Source organism: Callorhinchus milii, unplaced genomic scaffold, assembly GCF_018977255.1.
Source record: "Callorhinchus milii isolate IMCB2004 unplaced genomic scaffold, IMCB_Cmil_1.0 Scaffold1, whole genome shotgun sequence".
Taxonomy (NCBI): Eukaryota; Metazoa; Chordata; class Chondrichthyes; order Chimaeriformes; family Callorhinchidae; genus Callorhinchus; species Callorhinchus milii.
This window is the reverse complement of record NW_024704742.1, coordinates 116,091,458-116,112,651: the sequence shown is the minus strand read 5'-3', so window position 1 is coordinate 116,112,651 and position 21,194 is coordinate 116,091,458. Positions and strand designations below refer to the sequence as shown.

General features: G+C 41.8%; 1 protein-coding gene across 2 annotated transcripts; it reads right to left on the bottom strand.

Annotated features, from left to right (window-relative positions):
* Positions 1 to 1,653: 1,653 nt before the first annotated feature.
* Positions 1,654 to 20,976, bottom strand: utp15 (UTP15 small subunit processome component). 2 transcript variants are annotated; one of them, XM_042334692.1, is made up of 13 exons: positions 20,790 to 20,976; positions 18,864 to 18,989; positions 18,061 to 18,153; positions 17,062 to 17,246; positions 16,704 to 16,882; positions 14,679 to 14,804; positions 13,004 to 13,139; positions 10,748 to 10,832; positions 9,672 to 9,824; positions 8,133 to 8,234; positions 6,517 to 6,650; positions 5,585 to 5,643; positions 1,654 to 3,839 (listed from the first exon to the last, which is right to left on the bottom strand). In XM_042334692.1, exons 2-13 carry the CDS (start codon positions 18,951 to 18,953, stop codon positions 3,607 to 3,609), a joined length of 1,575 nt encoding a protein of 524 aa, XP_042190626.1. In that variant the 5' UTR covers positions 18,954 to 18,989; positions 20,790 to 20,976; the 3' UTR covers positions 1,654 to 3,606. The 2 variants fall into 2 exon arrangements, with proteins under 2 accessions (XP_042190626.1, XP_007897998.1); XM_007899807.2 differs by having other exon boundaries at positions 18,864 to 19,002; positions 20,790 to 20,975.
* Between the last annotated feature and the right edge of the window lie 218 nt (positions 20,977 to 21,194).

Here is a 21,194-nt window from a genome sequence, read left to right as displayed (position 1 = left end):
GGTATTGTTGGTGAAAGGAATGGATAGTAGGGATTTCAGCTGGATGCTAACTGAAAAGGTCATCATGCTGTGGAATGTTTTCTTTCTGAATTGCAGCATGGATAACTAATAATATAATCATTCGCAAGTTCTATTTGATCTTAAGTGTGTCTTCATGTCCAATGAACTGCAAAATTTGTCTGGTATAACATGGATTGTTTAGCTTTAGTAATAACAGCTACATTTCTGAATAAACTGTACAATAAGACACCATCTTTGCTAGCAAGCATGCAATGTTAATAATCACTGCAGCTTTTATGACACTTTCAATTTATCTAAATACCCCATTTCATATTTGATTAGGAAACAATTGAGAAAGCTGTTGAAATACTTTAAAAATATATATTTTTGAATCAAACTCCTCAGTTTGATACAAACTGAAATAATTATTTTTGAGAGGGAGGGTTGAGCAGTTCAGCATGGATTTGAGGCATCACTTATTCAAATTCAGTTAAGAGATCTAAAATTCAACAATGAACACTGAACTTGCAAATATTTTTAACACACTCCACCCTTTAAACAAGCTTTTAGACACACTAAATGAATGTAGTTTAATAATAATCCTTGCATTTGGTATAACACATCATCATGTTGAAACATCTCAAACTGCTTCAACTTTCTGAAAAGTGGGATGATGGTGTATCTGTAAGCAAATGCAGCAGCCAATTAGAGCACAGCAATGTCTCACAAACAACCAGGAAGGGAATGATCTTTTTTTTCATTAATCCGTGGATTATTGGTAATGCTCTTTTCGAATAGTGCCATGGGATCTTTAACATTCATCTGAATAGAAGGTAGAACTTTGGTTTTAAAGTCTCATTTGAAGGATGGCACCTCTTACATTCCAGCATTGTAATGGAGTATCAACCTAGACTACAACCTAAAAACCACAACCTTCTGACTCAGAGTCTAGATAATATTATCTGAGCCTCCTGACCCCTGCAAATTTTGTACTGTTTGGACCAAACCTTCAGGTCCCTTGCAAAAAGTTACAAGTGAAAATCATAAGGCTTGGGAAACAAAAGAAGATTTTTTAAAATATAAAATGGTGCACATTAAATATCTTCTTTAACACAACCCAAAATAAACACTGACAGTGGAGGAGGGAGTGAAAAATGAGGACATAAGCCAGGTCAACTCATGATGAAAAATCATCATGGGCACCATCTTCCATTACCATCACTATTATTAACGAAGAATCACTACAATGTGAAACCTCCTGGGGAAGATCAATTCAACAGCTACCCAAAAATATGGTTAAGTTTCTTTTAAAGGACTTATTTGTAATTTGTAGTTATTGAAGAAATGTTAGAATTTCAGGAATTTAGTCGCAAGGAATTTTATGTTCTGCTACGAGTAGATTTTGAACATTACTGGAAGGAGCTACGTGCACACACGTAACCCTAAGTTATTTCTCTATCAGGTCTTCTGTGGCCACACATTGGAGAGTTGGTGGTGGGGGGGGGTGGGTGGGGGGGTGGAAAGAGAAAGCTACTCCATTTTAAAGCAATACAGAAACTATTCAGAGGTTCAAGAATCGAACCAATACATCTATACCTTATATTAAAACAAATTAAAACATATGATTCTAATAACTGAAATCTTGAGCCAGTAGCCCATGCCATGTTTTATTCAAAAATAAATATTTTAAGAAAGCAGTCCATTGAACATCTGACTGAATTACACTGTTGGGATATTAATCTGTACCACAATGTTTGATGATTACTATATACAGACCCTTTAGTTTTAAAAAGTAGTTTCTATCTGGGAGCCATGTGTTTTTATTTTACACCATCACCTGCCTCATTGAGAGGACAGCAGTTATCTGCTTCTCTGGGCCTTAGCTACTGAGAACTGTGCAGGATATTCATGAATGATGTGAGCTGTCATCAACAATCATTGGGTTTTAACCAGTTTCTATTGCTTTATGGAGAAACATAGCAGGAGTGCGGAAAAGAGCTGATCAACTAGATATTGTACACAGCTCTCTCAACATCCAACTGAGCAGAGAAACTTTGTGCAACACAGCTATTTCTTTGCATCAGAGTTTAGATGCAACTCAAAGCAAGAACAGTTCACACATTGCTGTGGAACAGAATGAACTCCATTAGTAGTGCTACCCAGATCAGCTGTACATTTCCCTTTGCTGCAATTTGGAACATTTAAACTCACAACACAAGAGATTCCAGAAATACTGATAACACAACAGATCTTTCAGGAACTGAAGTAAATGACTGGGTGCAAGGACATGACTTGCTTAGTAAGTTCTATTACCATGAAACTGTTTTACTTTCCTAATACTTCAATGAGTACAGTTTTACAGGCCTGATATCAAAAAATTAGAAATCTATTCCCACAGTAATTTTATCTAATCAGTGGCAAAGTATCCTTCAATAACCAACATGTCTACTGCAATATCCTGCATGAATAAGGGAAACAAAGATACAAAGTCCTGTAAAATGTTTATACATTTTAGCCAAAACAATAGGATAACATTTATTTAAGATTAACCTTCTCTAGATTCCACCATATAAAAGTAGATTTGATATACAATTGAGTCACATTGAAAAAAAATTGTGAACATTACTTTTTCCTCTCCTGAAAATGTGTGATCCTGGACAGAAACTTGAGCAGTATTGGGGAGGGGAAGGGCCCAACTATGAATGCCAAGATTTTAACTTGGCATCCATAGTTATACAGATCCCATTGAGATTTGCAAATACAATCAAGGAAGAATGTTGTGGCCAACATTTTCCCCTCCATAATGAAGGTTTAGTGCAGCATCGCCACAACTGCTCCGGACGAAATCAGCTAATTCAGCACAGAACAAGGAACGAGCCCAAAACACTTCTGTGTACAACTGTGCAATTGATATGCTATGAAGACATCAAAAGAGTTTTCAAAAGTTACTTGAATTGGTCACAGATACTAGAAAACATTTATTCTAAGACAAAAAATAGTCGACAGAAATGAAATCTAAAATTGATTTGAGGGATAAGTACATTTTTGCTTAAATTTTCAATTCCTTGCAACGAGTACAATGCATAAAGTACACTCTAGAAGGTAAAGGTCAGGTTGGTATGAAATACAAGCACCAGATAATAGTTAGTCCACGAGGCTCTGAAGCTGACAATTCAGCTAATACCCCTTACATTTGCCTTACTTGATACTAATTTAACTTTTTTCATCCTGTTCCAGAATTCAGTCACAATTCTTACTTGCGAAATCTTGCTGCTAATGAAGCTCCGGTGCTAAAAATAGCAGCTATTCCCCTAACCATATTCAACATCATGGGAATATGGGAGTCAGCCATATTGGACTCTGATACATGTTGCACCTTCTCTGTATTGCTTCCATGATATTGTGCTATACTCAGAGAAGATGCAATAAAATAATTTTTCATTTGGCTATAGCACAACAGCATGTGTACAATATGGGCAAATGCTCCATAAACATTTTATTCTCTATCTTCAAATCATTGGTGGTTATTCAATAATCTGTTACATCAGGAAAAATGCTTGTCCCAGTTTACCTAATCCAGTCTTATACCAGTGGCAAATTGCAGTTTTAGGCGACTACCATCGACTCTTCCATCTTATTTCCAATAGCAATGGCACAGTTCTGATTTCCAAGGACAACAGCTTCCTTTTTGGCTGTTATAGTAGCAAAGAGTGTATCCATCATTCCGAGAACCTCAAGTAGTTCTTCCTGATAGTCAATTTCTCTCCCTATTAAGTCCTGCAGCCTCAGAAATTGATTGTCAACTACCGATGACTCGCCAACCACAGATCTATAAATATCTAAAACGAGAGAAAAAATTGCATGAATGCGTTAAAGCAATTTATAGGATACAATTACCTAGAAATATCATAATTATAAATTACTGGCCTCCCACATACCAATTGCAGCCAAACTGCTCCCAGATCCCTAGCAATATTGCACAGAGTCAGCAACTAAGAGTGGCCGGTGGCAACAAGCTCAACACCCCACATTAAACACCTGGCCTCCAGGCCGCCATTCTGCAGCAAATTCATATCCCAACACTTTGTTAAAAACAATCATAAAAACTATAAATGATTTATATTTGAATGGAGTCAGAATCTTTGAAGTTCGTAAAGAAAAATGATCATGCTCATTAATCGCCAGCGTTTGGGTTCAAATCTAGCTATACCTATGAATACTTACTGACAGCTGGACGGGATTTAAGAAATTAAATGAAACAGTAGCAACACAAAACAGATCATAGTTTTTTATGAATTGACTGACCACAATTATGGTAACTATGGCAAGTATTATAACTTATACTAGAGTGGTAGAGAGTGCTCAAGATTGGGGTCAAAGTATATCCTTGGGTCATAATAGAGGGATTCCGACTCTACCTCTGACCATATTTAAGCAGACCTGATAGCACGAACTGTTAACATCGAGTACTAAGTGTTCCGTCCCAGAATGAACATCTCCAATGTTAAGTACAAAAGAAAAAATATCTACAACATGAACTAACAAATTCTGCATTCATTTCAACATTTAAGGGTGGAGGAGAAAAAAAAAAAGGTGAAAAGGGGTGTGGGAGAGGACAAGATAGAGAGCTTGTTTACTCAACGATATGTTGTGTATATGTTAACATTAGCCTGATGCAGTAAAGGAAACATGGGCTTGGGCAAAGAGTTTTAAACTACAGTTAAAAATTGGGCAATATGGGGAAAATGCACATGATTCCACTGGATTCAAGTCATCAATAATTTTAATTAAATATCTAATAAGTTATATTTCTTTAAAACGTGCCAAGGTTGGCTGAGGCTCAGCCAGAAAGCAAATTCCTATTTTGGCCATGGGGGCATTAATATTATTATTATTATTAATAATCATCCTTGCATTTGGTGTAGCACCTTATCACGTTGGAAGGATGTTTCAAAGTGCTTGACAGGAATTACTGTGAAATGGAGTGACTATGTATTTGTAAGCAAACTCAGTAGCACAATTGCTTACAGCACTGTCCTACAAACAGCCATGAAACAAAGAACCAAATTTGTTTGGGGGATTATTGGCCAGGACACCAGATGAAACTCCATTCTCTTTTCGAATGGTGCCACGAGATCTTTAACGTCCACCTCGACAGAAAGACGGGACTCTGTATAACATCTAATTTAAAGGATGGCACCTCCAACAAAGAAACACCCCTCCAGCGCAGCATTGGAGCGTAAGCTTAGACTAGGTGAGCTCATGTCTCCACGTGGGATGTGAACCCACAATCTTCTGACTCAGAGGCGAGAGTGCTACCAGTGAGCCAAGCTGACACACGATGAACAGAGGACAAGCAATTCTTTACAGCTCATTCCAGACTATTTTTGAACACATTCTAGTCACCACAAGACCACTTGAAACAAGTCCCTTCCAAACACCTAAAACTGTGAAATGATTATTATTATTATTATAATAAATTAGTCAAGCCAAATCAAGACAACAATAACTTGCATTTATATAGCACCCTTCACGCGGGGTAGCATCCCAGAGATAACAAATGGGGGATGAAAATAGAACTTACCAATAATAATCTCTGCAACATTTATTAAAATAGGTGTAAATCGTGGATCAACAATATGCCTGGAAGGGGGGAAAAAAAATCTTACGGTTAACATCCCAATTCATTAAAAAATTATAATCCTGTGCTCAGCAACATGGTTAGAAACTTATGCAAAACAATGTTGAAGATCAGCTGCAATTCACTCACCAAATAAGTCAGAAATGAAACAGGATAAAGTGTTAACAATATTTCACTCTTAAAGCAACAAGTAACAATACTAAAGCAAGAAGATTGATTAACCTTTTTGCCTTTCACTTTAGTGCCCACAGCATAATGTTCATTCAATAATATTTTTTGAAACACTGCTGCATGTGACCTTTGTTGATGCAGTGTTTTCGGCTTCCAATTTACGGCTATTTGGTCGCAAGAAATAGGCTTGAACTGGTGATCCCAACATTTGCCACATTATCAACAGGGAAGGGGAGGGGAAATGGGGGTAAATAGACACATTTAGCTGCTTGGTAAAGTTAGACCTTGCTAGCATACCTATGGTAAAGAAATCCCATTATAGGCCAACACAGCCAAAGTTGGTAACTTCACCGATTAGCTTAAATGTGTATCTTAGATTTTGTGCCCTAGAGAGAGGAAAATCAGAGCACAAGTCATAGAAAGCAAGTTTCAAGACAGAAGGAAGCCATTCAGCCAATCATGTCTATGCTTATCTTTAGTTTGACTGTTCTTGAGTATCTGCCAGCCCTTAGGTCATCTGCCACCATATACGCAGTCGAGAAAACAAACAGAAGGCCATGAAGATTTTTTTTTAAAATAACAATTACTACTGGTGTTACCCAATGGTTTGAAGCTTACATCACTGGGCCCAAACCCAAATCCAGCAGAGTAAAAATTATACCAAAAAGTTAGCAATATCACATTCAGAGGCAAAATCTTATTACCTGATAAGGAAGCTAAGGAGGAGACTCAGTTGTTGTTCATTTCGTCCTGCCAGGGCATTTGCAAGTGTCCCTCTACGGTTAAGTTCTTGCATAATCCCTACAGTGATTTCTGGTGTCTTCACCCGGATATTTGTCTGCAAGACAGTAAGATTTAGTTAGAAAACAGTGGGAGATGCCAACCAAGCACCAATGGAATGCAACCAGTAATTGTGGCTTAATAGTTTCCTTTAATCATTACTAAATTAGGAACATTTTTAAAAACCAAAACTTTGCCTGCCAAATTGTAAAAATCACTATGTTTAAATAAAATTGTTGTCTGAATGATTTGACTGAAGTAGTTTACTGAGATAAAACTGATCATTGGACATTCTTGGCAACTCTACTGAAATAACAATTTAAAGAATACTTTCTCATGTAAATGACTCAAGAATGTTTTACGCCCTTACACTAATACACCATCTAATAGTGGTAATTAACGGTGGCCTTCATGATTGTTTTTAAACCACGCCTTTAATTGAAGCACAGGGTAGGGTCTCGGAGGGCTTATCAGTGGTGGAGTTTGACACTGAGCCAAGGAGAGGGGGAAGGTGACAGTACATTCAGTCAAAAAGGAAGGTCTTCAGATGAAATCTAAAGCCAGGTAAGGAGGGAGCAAGGCAGAGGAATTGAAGCAGAGTTCTAGATTTGGTAAAAAGCAGCGATGGTGCGTGAGTTTTGCACACCTTGATCCCAAGTCTGATCTATCTTATCTCCAAAATCATGAGGAAAGGAAAAAATATTTCCTAATACGGGAATACATAAAGAAAGGGAAGATCATAACAGATATTTTTAATGCTTGACTAATGCAGGTCTAGTGTCTCCTTTGCTGCCATTCAAATGGATAAGATTCTATGTTTCAAATACCAAAAGCCATTTTTTAATATCACATACAACATAACTGAACAAATCACATGTAGAAATACAGAAATTAATCCATTGTTACCTATTCAAACTCCTTAAAAGTGAATAATTCCACAAATCTAATAGATGTATCAAATGCTGATAATTCTGTAGGGGAAGCAGTACCTTCTGTATAAGTGGAAAATTATGAAGTGAGCTTCTACATGCTGTGAATACTTTCAAAGTTTTCAAATCACATGATAAGACATGTCTTTGACATACAAAGCCACAAAATGGTGGGGTACATTCTGTATTATGTCCTACTGGAGGGAGCAAATGAAATTAACCGAGGCACTGAGTTAAAAGGAGTGGCTAGGAAGAAAGTAACAACATTCCTTAAGTCACTTTTGCACTTGCCAATTATCAGCTCAAAAATCCCAGGCCTGGGAGCTGGTCATATATCTGCCCACATGGGTGCAGCAGCTGTATGGCTCAGCGAGAACAAAAAGGGGGAAAAAAAGAAAAATGTGGAATACCCTCAAAGTTTTTGCAAGGTTTCAAATTAAAGGCTAGTTTACTTTTTCCACAATAAATCTACTCCAAATAAGCAATTTCCACTGAAGTCGAAGAACCTTTCTATTTCAAAGTGAATTTCAATACCATTTAACCTAGTGAACTGCACAAGGAAATTTTTCTCATCGATTACTCATCCTATTGAATAGAGTAGAGCTCCTTACCTCCAGCACGGCATCCAGTGCACGGGACACTTGGAAACTTTTCAGCAGCTCGTCATATTTCTTCAGGCGTAACTTCATTGGCCTACTGACCAACAAGTCATCCTAGGAAAAGAAATGACATGAAAATAGTCTCAGTACTGTCAGAAATGTAGATTCTTAAAATAATACTTATAAAAATAGAATTTTTTTTTACAGAATATATTTTAAATTATTTACGTTTGAAGAAAACTAGCATTTGCAAACCATTTGCTCACTCAAAATTGACTGCAGTACTAAATGGCAGAGATGAGAGTTTAAGAGACTACATAAAACCCCAAACTGTAGCATCCAGTGATTTTACAAGATGGATTGCTACATAGGAATGACGAGCTGTAGATATGAGGAAATTGGAGAAGTTGAGTCTGTTTTCATTGGAGCAGAGAAGGTGGAGAGGGTACTTGATAGAGGTGTATAAAATTCTGATGGTAAATAGGGGGAAGCTATTTCTACTGGTTGCAGAATCAGTGATTCAAGGAAATAGATTGATACAAGATGATCACAAGAATGAATGTAGAGCTTAGAATTTTTCACAGAGTTGTAAAGTTATGGAAAGCCCTATTGAAGTAAGGTGGAAGAGGCTGGATCCATTGTGGGCTTTAAGACAAAAGTGGACAAGTACATGAAAGCTAGAGGCTTGAAGGGGATATAAAGATAAGGAAGGTCAGTGGGATTGAATAAACAACTTGCTATGGTGCCAGTGCTATGTTATAAATTTCTATGCTATACAGAATATTGAGAAATTGGGAAAGCTGAAAGAGATTATTTATATTTGAAAGTGGTTAAGCACGGGGATGAAGAAGAGTAACAGAGAGTAAGACTGGAAAGGAACTGGTAAGGTGGAAGAACAGAAAATGGTAGTGGAAAGGGACAATGCAGCTTGCTCACAGTATATAGGAATATGCAATGGTGAATAAAAATATTAAAGGAGACTGTTTTCCTTTTGACAATGTAGTTAGCTGCAAGCTTTCAGTTGTAGTGCATTGAGAAATCTAAAATTCACAACTGACAATAAGTTGCATTCATATAGCACCCTTCACATGGGGCAGCGTCCCGGAATACTTGATAGCAGTGGAGTCTGACGCCAAGCCAGGGGGAGAGGGAAGGTGACCGTAAGCACAATTAAAAAGGAAGGTCTTTAGGTGGAAGTTGAAAGTGGGTAGGGAGGGTAGGCAGAGGAAATGAGAGAGAGTTCCAGAGTTTCGGGATGTAGTGGCTGAAGGCATGGTCACCGATGATGGGAGACGAGAGGACGAGGGGTAATCAGAAGGCAGACAATTTTTTTTATTTTAACAGGAGAGAAAGTTCACTTAACATAATGGTAAATTTCAATAAACAAGTGAATTTCACGTAGAATAAAAAGGACCATATCACCTTGTAGTAAATGACAGGAAATATACACAGCACAACATCTAAGACAGGCCAGTTTAGGACTTTAATATTGTATCCTCATAATGTAAAACATTTCAGCCCCTTACTGAATTTGCACATTAAATTGCTCACCTTCTTTGGCATGTAATCTTTTCCTTTTATGAAATATCTGTAGGATGGACCTTTCCTCTTAATTGTGGCTTTGGGTTTCTTTTCATTCTGTTTCCGATGCCGAACACTGAGGACACTGTTTGTCATTCCTACAACGATTGCCTCATCTTCAGGCTAAAACAAAGTGACATTTAAAAATAAATCAATGCAGTATAAAGATTTTTCTTATAGCCCAAAAGGTGTATCCAATCTTATCACATCCCAGTTTTGATACTAGTTATAACATATTTGGCCCTTGCATTCATCCAAAAAAAGAGTCAGGCTACCTGTTCCTAAACCTCTGGCTTTAACTACAAGGCCCTCAAAAAAGCAGAATTACCTGTACTTTAATTTCCTCTATTGACTATTCTCAAATTCAGCTACTAAGCCAAGGCTAGAAAAACTTTGTAGAGAAACACTGACAAGGAATCCACATCCTATTACCCTTCAAATAAGGTTTTACTAATTATACACTGCACCATTGGGACACTGACCTGTTCCACATTCAGTGGGAGGAAAGCAATCGTGTTTCTACACTAAAATAAAACAATGTAACTTCTTTGACTGACTTTTAAAATTGCAGAATAAACAAACTCCATTTACTTCAAGTAATTTCAAAGTGAATATAAAACGTTTTAGATACTATGCAAATCTTGAGAGGTCTTAGTATCAAACAAGTTATACTTATTACTTTGTTACTGCCTCAGAAAATTATTGCATTCAAAATAAAAACTATATTGAAAAGGAATTGGTTACCATTTAACATGCATCAATCCATTACTGTAAATAACTATATGTAAATATGTGTAATCATCTACGATATGTTAATTCATATCTGATGGTATTTGTGATTTACGCACCTCCCTTTTCCAATTTCATTCCCATAGCAAACTGGGGAATATTCTACTATATTGGGATCAAACAAGTTCAGGTTCATATCAAGAGTGATACAGAGGCATAAGCATTCAGAAACATACAAACACAATATAAAGATCTGAGTTATGTTCATTGAATATCCCTTTGAACATCATAACCACCCATATCAAAAACACACTTACCGCTAAAGCAAGACTTAGAATGGCGGCTGTGTAATCCAAGCTATGAACTACTTTGTATGTGGAGGTACTGTAGATTTTGACATGTCTATAAATTAAGAGTTTATTTAGTACACAAGTTAAATACAACAACAACAAGATTGCATTTATAGAGTGCCTTTCACGTCGGGAGGACGTCCCAAGGTGCTGGACAGTTGGGTCGGCACTCGAGCAGGGGGGAAATGGTCAGGGTGAGGGGAAGGGAGGGAGCAAGGAGGGGGTAGAGAGACGAGAGGGTAGCTGAAGGCACGGTCAAAGAGAAAGGTCTTGAGACCGGCCTTGAAGGAGGAAAGGGAGGAAGCAAGGTGAAGGCACTGGGGGATGGAGTTCCAGAGCCTCGGGGCTGAGAGGCTGAAAGCCCGACCACCGATGGTAGGGCGGTTGGGGCGGGGGATGTGGAGCAGCCAGAGGAACGGAGGGTACGGGCGGGTACGTGGGGGGATAGTAGGTCGGAGAGGTAGGAGGGAGCAAGGCCATGAATAGCCTTGTAGGTGAGGATGAGGATCTTGAATTCGATCCTCTGGGGGATGGGGAGCCAGTGGAGGCGAGCGAGGGTGGGAGTGATGTGGTCGCGAAGCCTGGTGCGGGACAGTACACGAGCTGCAGAGTTCTGAATGACCTGCAGCTTGTGGAGGGAGGTGCCGGGAAGGCCGACGAGGAGAGAGTTCCCATAGTCCAGCCTTGAGGTGATAAAGGCGTGGACCAGAGTTTCAGCAGCGTGAGGGGTGAGGTAGTGCCGTAGTCTGGCGATATTCCGGAGGTGATGGAAGGCGGTGCCAGTTGTGGCGCGGATATGAGGAAGAAAGGACAGCTCAGGGTCGAACAGAACCCCGAGGTTCCTGATTGGCTTTGAGAGGTGGAGAGTGCAGCCTTGGATGCTGATGGTGTCAGCGCCTGAGGTGCGGAGGCGCTGACGTGAGCCAATCAGGAGGGCCTCGGTTTTTCGCACGTTGAGCTGAAGAAAGTTGTCTCTCGTCCAGGACTCGATGTCGGACAGGCAGCTGTCAGGACATCGGTGGTCGTGGAGTTGAGGGTAGAAGAGGAAAGGTAGAGTTGGTTGTCATCCGCATACATGTGGAAGTTAACCCCATGTCTGCGGATGGTGTCACCAAGGGGGAGCATATAGAGGGTGAAGAGGAGGGGACCGAGGACAGAGCCCTGAGGGACACCGCACGAGACAGTGCGCAGGATGGAGGAAAAGCCGTTTGCAGAGACAAAGTGAAGATGGTGGGAGAGGTACGACCTAAACCACTCAAGGACAGGGTCTTGAAGGTTGAGGTGGGAGGACAAGCGGTGGAGGAGGATAGAGTGGTCGATCGTATCGAATGCGGCCGATAGGTCGAGGAGGACGAGGAGGCAGAGGGAGCCCTGGTCAAGATGTCATTAGTGACCTTGACCAGGACGGTTTCTGTGCTATGGGCAGCACGGAAACCAGACTAGAGGGGTTATAAAAGTGAGTGGGTGGAGAGGAAAGAGCGCAGCTGGGAGGCGACGACTCTTTCGAGAACCTTGGACAGGAAGGGGAGGTTGGAGATGGGCCGGTAGCTTGATAGCTGCGATGCATCAAGGGAGGGTTTTCAGAGGACTCCAAGGCAGCAGTTAGGGATTGTGGGGGTAACTTCTTCCAGAGACGGTAGAAGATGGTGGTGGGTCTGGTGGAGGTAGGGAGGGGGGTGGAGGTGGTGAAGGAGATGAAGTGTGATCGGAGACGGCCTTATCGGTAATGGTGACATCTGAGACACTGAGGCCCCGGGTGATCACCAAATCGAGTGGGTGGCCGTGGATGGCGGAATTGATGTGGAGGGAGAGGTTGAGTGAGGAGAGGAGGGAGGAGAAGTCCGAGGAGGTGGAGCAGGAGGGGGTGAAGTGTAGGTTGAAGTCGCCCAGGATGATGAGGCGATCAGAGCAGAGCAATACTACATAGCAATACTACATAGCAATTATAAAATAAACAGAAATACTTGTTGGAAAAGCTGTACACCACTGGTCTTAAAGGATTACTAGTTTCACAAAATACATTTTAAATTATAATAAGTGGAATTCATACCAACTACAAAACCAGTGTACATATACAGGATTTTAAGAATATATACACTTACAGGGTTGGACCTAGCATAATTTTCTTTCAGCAGTAAACTTCCAAAATAACAAATTTCGTATGAGACCTTGTGGTATTGGACTCCAGTCTAATTCAGTTGATGAAAAGAAAAAGTCTCCCACCTATCAAGAGATCCGGAAAGCAGCCTCTGTCCCGAGCTGTTCAGACACAAACAGGTGACAGTCTTGTGGTGGTTTCGTAATGAAACCAGTAGCTGTCCTCCTTTCAACATATCCCACACTTTCACAAACTGGCCACCTTTAAAATTGAAATTACAAGCAATTAGGAAGAGTCCATGGGAAGTTTACGCATTCTCAAAATGGTAAAACTTCCATTCAGAATTTCAAAAACACAATTTAGCACTGAAATTGGAGAGTGCTGTAGAATGTTTAGAAAGTTTCAGAACACTTTGTAGGCTTTGCAAGATTCAAAGCAACGTAACTAATTCTGATATTGCAATTATAATCCTATTATAATTATAAAATTATAATATTATAATTATATAATTATAAAAATAATCCTCTTCCCCCCCACCACCACCCCACACAAACCCCCCCCAGCACAGCCTGGATCTGACACTACGGGCGCGGACGTGTGTACGTGTGGGTGCGGATTTACTGCACTGAAGCTGTGTGACAGCGTTGGAGTTTGAGAGGCATTACACCCCAATTCCTATCCCTCCCTCCCTCTCTCTCTCTCTCTCTCTCACACGCTCACACTCTCTCTCACACGCTCACACTCACACACACGCTCACACTCTCACACACACTCTATTTCTCACACGCAGCCTGTCACGTACACACACACACACGCACACCATCTCTCACGCTCTCGTCCTCTCTTTCTCACCCACTCGCTCTCACTGTGGAGTCCTGTAGCTCAGTGGTTAGAGCACTCGCTTTACGAGTGAGAGACCTGAGTTCAATTCCAGGCAGAGGGTGAAACCTTGGGCAAGTTTCCTTACTCCACACAGAGCCTAATAATAATCCCTCCAAAACTAAAAACAATAATTAAATTGGTCATTTTCAATCTACGACTGTTTGTGGGACATTGCTGTGCGCAATTGGCTGCCGCGTTCGCCCACAAATATACAGTCAGTTCACTTTACAGTGTGTTCTGTGAAGCGCTTTGGGACGTCCTCCCGACGTGAAAAGCGCTATATCAAATGCGAGGGTTATTATTATTATTATTATTATTATTAAAACCCAATTGCCATATTTGAACAGCTACCATCATTAACATACCAATTATGGGGTTGGCGGAGGAGGGAGGGAGGACTGATTTCAGTGAACAATATACACTCCACTAAAATGCTCAACAGAATCAGAAATGCATGGTACATGAATATACTAATTGCTATGGAAAATAAACTATCATCGAGTGCTATCATCGAGTCCCAGCACCCCAGGATGTCTTTCCGACGTGAAGGGTGTAATTTGTAACAAGTGTAATTTGTTGTTATTTTTAATGCTAAGATTAAAAAACAGGGATCTTAAAACCACAATTCATTCACTTAAATACTACATAGCAACTATAAAATCAACAAAAATACTTGTTGGAAAGTTGTACACTAGGGGTCTTAATAAAGCATTACTTGTTTCAAGAATTAGAAGCACAAATCACTTAAGAGGTTAAATGCCATTTAGATAAGAAGATTATACAGGATTATGTTGGCCCTTTGCTAAACATTTCATGAAATTTACCTCCATTATTATACAATTCTCTGCCCTCAACAAACCTCATGCAGCTATACAAATCGCACTGAAGTAGAAAATTGTCAAAAAAAAGCATATCGACCTGCTGACACTAAAAGTCCACCAGATGGGAAAAGCAGCACACTTTCTACTGGCTGGCCATGTTCCATAGTCATCACGCAACTATCTGCTCGTGCATCAAATACCTTCACTGTGTGATCATATGACCCTATGAGGCAATGAAAAGAGAAAACAAAATTAGAGGTTATACAGAAAAGTCGATTCAATTCAACCTTTTTCTCATTGCTATACAAGGACAGCAATTTATTTCCACCTTCTGCAATGGATATTACCACTCACAAGCAAAGTTTGGGTGAAGAAGGCCATTCATTCCATTTAATCTCCATTCTCCAGAATACCTACCCTTGGTCACACAAAGTGGTATATTTTGTGTATTTTGCGGGTGAATACCAATTTGCACCCTTCCAGCCGTATCCCTCAAACAGTCATGGAGTGACTGACCAAATCTGAAGCCAGAATCCAATTGTGGTCTGATCAGGGCACTGCACAGCTTGAATATGATCTAAACTCTGGGTAACTAAACTCAATTGATTTGGCAATATATCAGCATCCTGCCTCCCTTTTGGATTGCTGCCTCATATTGATATAACAAGGTGATATTCAGGACAGTCAACACCTTTTGGTCTCTAACCACCTTTGGCAGGTTCTATCCCAACCATGGAAAACATGCAACTCATACTTCCTGTATGCTGTACCTTGTATTGATTGTGGTTTGCTAGTCATCAACCCATGTGCATACCCTATCAAGCTTTCTTTGTAAGACATTTGCAAACACCTCCACATCCAGTTGTCCCCAACTTGGTGTATCTGCAAATTTAACTATCTTACATTGTGTCTGTGAACTAGGTCAAACAGGAACAGGAGGGGTCCATGTGGTATCCTACTTAATACTTTGTCCCTCCTCATCATTTTGGTCTATCTCCCCTAATAATGCCCTCTGCTTCATTCCTTCAGCTAATTTTAAATGAATGTCCACATCTTACCCTTAATAGCCAGTGACATTCTGTGAATGAGATCTTCATGTTGTACTTTCTCAAACACTTTTTGGAAGTGTTTGAGAAACTATGGCTTCTACAGTTAATTTGTGATGGTGCCTGTTCAAACATTCATTTAAGTAAATCTTTGAGTTCATATAAGTAAATTTTTGAAGGTGGCAGGACAGGTAGATGAAGCTGTTAAAAAAGCATACGGGATACTAGGCTTTTTAAATAGGGGCATAGAATACAAAAGTCAGGAAGTTATGATGAACCTTTATAAAACATTGGTTAGGCCTCAGCTAGTAATGTGTTCAGTTCTGGGCACCACACTTTAGGAGGGATGTCAAGGCATTGGAGAGAGTGCAGAGGATTTACCAAGATGGTACCAGGAATGAGGGACTTCAGTCATGAGGAGAACCTAGAGAAGTTAGGATTATTCTCCTTGGAGCAGAAAAGGTTAAGAGGAGACTTAATAGAAGTTTTCAAAATTATGGGGGGATTCGATAGGGTGAACAAGGAGAAACTATTTCCATTGGTCGCTGGGTCGGTAACCCGAGGACACCGACTTAAAATAGTTGTTAAGAGACAGAGGGGAGGTGAGGAGACATTTTTTTCAAACAGCGAGTTGTTCGGATCTGGAATGCATTACCTGAAAGGGTGGTGGAAGCCAATTCGAAAACAGCTTTTGATAGAGTAGATAATTATTTTGGGAGACAAGTTTGCAGCACTATGGGGAGAGCGCGGGGAAGTGAGATTGATTTGGAAGTTCTTTTCAAAGAGCCGGCACAGACCCAATGGGCCGAATGGCCTCTTTCTGGGCTGTATGATTCTATGAAAGCCTGTGAGATTGGTCAGACAAAATCTATCTCTTCTGAATTTGTGCTGACTAGCATTTATTAGGTCATCTTTGTACATTTTTGCCAATGATTAATTCTATCATGTTTCCAATTCTTTAAAGAGGTTTACTATTCGATATGAACGCAATCATTAGCTGCAAAGATTGAGACAAATGGTCAGCGGTAAATATTACATTTTGTTCATGTACTGCCACCAAGCACAGAACTACCTACCTGTAACGAAGAGGTCTGCATTTAAATTACTGGTGCACCCACAGCGGATGTAATCTGTATGCTCTGTTAAGGTGAAGATTTCTGTTGAGGTTGGAATGTCCCAAAGTTTGACCGAGTAATCATCTGACCCAGACATCAACCGATATTTGTCAGATGTGAACGCAGTGACATGAACTCCTCTGCAAGGGAAAGAAAAGTAATCCTGTAAATTTTCTGTTGATTTCTCATAACATTACAACTCAAAAGAAAAAAAGATTCCAGATTGCAATATCCAACCGTGTTTAATGTTATTTTAGCAGCAGAGCTAACATTTCGTTACCCTACAGTTTGGTTACTTCTTCCTCAATAATAAGCTTACTTTGTATGTCCTCTGTAGTCGCGGAGTGCTGCTCGGCCGCCAAGATCAAAGAGACGGACAACACCATCCTCACTGCCTGCAACAAGCAGCTTTCCATCCTCTCTGTATGTACCACAGTACGCAGTATCCTTAAACCGGGAGAACGTTTTTATAGGTTCCTGAGAATACCGACCATATATGTGAACCTAGAAAGCAAGCACCTGTTGTTAGAATTTTTACAAGAGTCTGTCAAAACAATAATCCAACAATTATTAAAATACATATACATTAATAGATTCGCCCACAAATATATGGTCAATTCACTTTACAGCATATTCTGTGAAGCACTTTGAGACATCTAGAAGATGCGAAAAGCGCTATATCAAATACAAAGATTATTATAATTATGGATAATTACTCAAGTTCTATACTTTTGCTTATTTAAAATCAAGTAAGGTTGCTCAGTATCAACTGAAAATTCACAACAGCATTTGAAGGAGAAGGGAGTTTCTCCAAATGTCCTGACAAACAATCCCTCAGATAATAAAGGGTTATTCACTTCATGACTGTATGTCGGGCATTTCTGCGCACAAACTGGCTGTAATGTTTGCCTACAAAATACAATGTCACTATACTCTGCAGTAAATGATGCAAAGCACTTTGAGATGTCTTCCTGATGTGAAAGGCATCATCTGAATGCATAACAAAAAATCACATGTAGCAAGCCACATGTTAATGAGGGCCTTTGATTTGCTCTTTAGTCCATCAAGAATTTGCATTATTTTGAAATACATTAGCACCACAGGTTCAATGAAATAGTTCATTTGAAATATTTACTCCCACACCTGTCTACACTTGCATTGCAACAATTACATGTTATCAAATACAGTAGACAAGTTTGTATAGAAATACATGTAATATTATTGTTCTTATGGGTAACATTCTCTATACGATATAACTAAATCAAATTGAGGATGCTCAATAGTTTTCAGACAAATGCATACTAAACCCTGTACTCACCCTTGCAGAAGCTGTTACTGCATAGTTGTATGGAGCAATTGGAGAAAAATCGACTTTTGTTACAGCACCAAACTCCTTTATCTGAATTGGAGTCTGAAAGAAAGAAAAATTGTCATTTCTGGTATTTTTCAGCTAATGAGAATGGCTCAAATCCAGAACTTTATACAATAACAACAAAATTACATTTGTAAAGCACATTTCACATCAGGAGGACATCCCAAGGTGCTGAACAGTCAGGGATCAGGACCCGAATGTAGAAGGCCACGGTTGGGATGAGGGAGGGCAGAGAGGTAGAAGGGCAGCTGAAGGCACGTTTGAAAAGGAGCATATTGAGTTGTGCCTTGAACTAGGCAAGGGAGGGAGCAAGGCGAAGTTTTAACAGAATTCATTCGTCCACATTTTATACCAAGGAACTCAAAATTAAGCAATGTCTTGAGATTATTAATTAATATAGCCATTATCACTCTTTCCCCCCCACACCCACCTTCTCAATCAATCCCTGCCCCCCACCGCTCTCAATCACTCCCTGCTTTCCACCACCCTCAATCACTCCCCGCCCCACTGCCCTCGCTCGCTCTCTACCCCCGCCCCACCCTCACTCGCCGCCCCCCGCCCCACCCTCACTCGCCGCCCCCTGGCCCACCCTCGCTCAACCCCCAGCACCACCCTGCTCGCCCCCCCACCCCGTACCACCCTCGCTCGCCCCCCCACCGTACCACCCTCGCTCGCCCCCCCGACCGCACCACCCTCGCTCGCCCCCCACACCACCCTCGGCATCACCAAACATTTTGCGCTGCTCCTACCTTGTAACTTTTCCAGTACACGGTGTCCTGAGTAATCTTCTTTCCAGGTTTTGGGCAGCTCTGAATTGCGGTAGGCTTGTACGAAGCCATTATCTTCCTTTTTTTATTCTGAAAGTGTTGCACACCCTGTTACATTAACCTGTAACATACAGGTTTCAAAGATCAGTTTTCGATTGCCATTAGCATTGTTGTTATCAGAAAAGGTCTAAAAGTCTAAATATAGATGGAAGGATGGTGACTGCAAGGCACGTTCGAAGAGGAGGGTCCTGAAGGAGGTGGGGGGGGGCAGGTGGAGGGACTGCTGGATGAAGTTCCAGAGGGTGGGGGCAGAGTGGATTAAGATCCACCCACCAATAGTGGGCGACATGAAGCAGGCTGGAGCCCGCCGAGCGGAGGGAGAGGACAGGTTGATAGGTGGTTAGGAGGTCTCTGAGGTAGGGGGGAGCAAGGCCACAGTGAAAGTGAAGACCAGGATCTTGAACTGCATCCTCTGCATGATGGGAAGCCAGTGGAGTCGGGCGAGGATGGGGGTGATAGGTTTGCAGAGCCTGGTGTGGGAGAGGTCACGGGCTGCAGAGTTCTGGATGATCTGCAGCCTATGGAGGGAGGATTGGGGGTGGCCGACAAGCAGGGCGTTTGCCATACATTTGTTGCAGAACATAGATGCATCTCTCTGAACAGTGTGTACTTTCCTCTGCCGCTATGTAGTTGCAGAATGCAATGCATACCTCATATTTTGGGGCTTAAAGCAATTTTTAATATACATCATCAACGATTGGAGATCTCCCCCCCCCTGAAAAAAAATGCCCGTGACACTGCCAGATCCGAGACCTTTCCAATGAGGTATAAATCACGTCTCTACATCAATCGGTTATTGCGTGATTGTTGGATACACCGACAAACAGATAGGGAGACCTACTTGATGAAAGATTTGAGCAAGTATTCCAGGACGCCACCAATACAAAATAAGTTCAATGATGGGCACGAAAGCGAGCAGTGGTCGGTTTTAAAGCCTAGAACCCGAAGACTGAGGAAATAAGTTTTTATGAAATTGGCAGATCTTTTTTTTAAAAAAAAAACCAGCCATAAATCTTGCAAGAAGATGTAAGGCGGTCAACCCTGCCCTTAAGCATAGCGCGGTGATGGGTTTCCACTCGCGTCAACGCATGGGTTAACCCCCAAAAAAAATACCAGAGCAATAATAGCCCATCATCCCCCACTCCCTGGGACATGTGCCAGGTTGACAATCGGCTCACATGGAACATTGTTCCCTTTCAGGAGAAAAAAATATTAAGGACAAGACAATTATTCCCCCCCACACACCCCCCACCCCGACACGACACACACACACACACCACACACAATCCCACATTTTCCACTCTCCTGAAAGTGTTCAACTCCGTTCTCCTCCTAATGGTCCACACATCCGCCAACATAACCTGCTCAAAAGAGGCCGGTCCTGCCCTGCCTGGGACTCGGGCAGTCCTGCACAGGCCGGGGTCGGCGTCCAGACCCTCGGGACGGGACAGGGAGGGAGGGAGGGAGGGAGGGTGCCCTGACAGTGAGAGGGGCAGGACACCGGGCTGGGCTTGTCTGCCGCCCCAGCCCAGGGCCTCGGGGGCTGACTGGGGGTTGAAGACCGCCGCTGGCTGCTCTGTGTTGGGGTATTTTTTTGCCCGAGGCCCGGTGGGGGGTTGGGGGGGGATGAGAGGAAAGCTGGGGCCGCTCTTTAAGCTGCAGTTAGCGGCGAGGATCGCTACAGCGTGGGCAGAGCCGCAGCATGTGTGTAACCTGGTTACATGCGCCAGGGCCAGGCCGCTCTGTGGGGGAGGCTCGAGGCGAGCGGCATCCACACCACCAGTCAGCTCAGCACAAGCGGCACCAGGTGGCCCCGGGCTCTTGGGGAGCGGCGGGACCGCCACTCACCTGCTCAGCGTCTTCCCCGGCGGCGCGAGCGGCTCTCTTCAAAACCCAACCGTCAGATCAGCGCGAGCTCACGCGGCCGCCGCCATTGCCGACCACGCGCGGCGTCACTTCCGCTTCTGCTCAACCCAACTTTACTTGTCCCAGCGGCCCGCAGTGCGCGACGCTGCAAGACACCGAGTGGTTTACTTTACACAAATACCCGAGCTATACCCCCATCTATACCTATACAGTCTCTGTGTGTGTGTGTGTATATATATATATTAAAATCCCGCAGGTGTTTGTGAGAGGATAACACGGCAGAGCGAGTGGAAGGGACGTTCTGAAAATGCCCCGCACAAACATGGCGGCCGGAGCCAGCGCTACGTCACGTCGATCCTGAGCCGCGCCTCGTCCCCGGCCGCCATC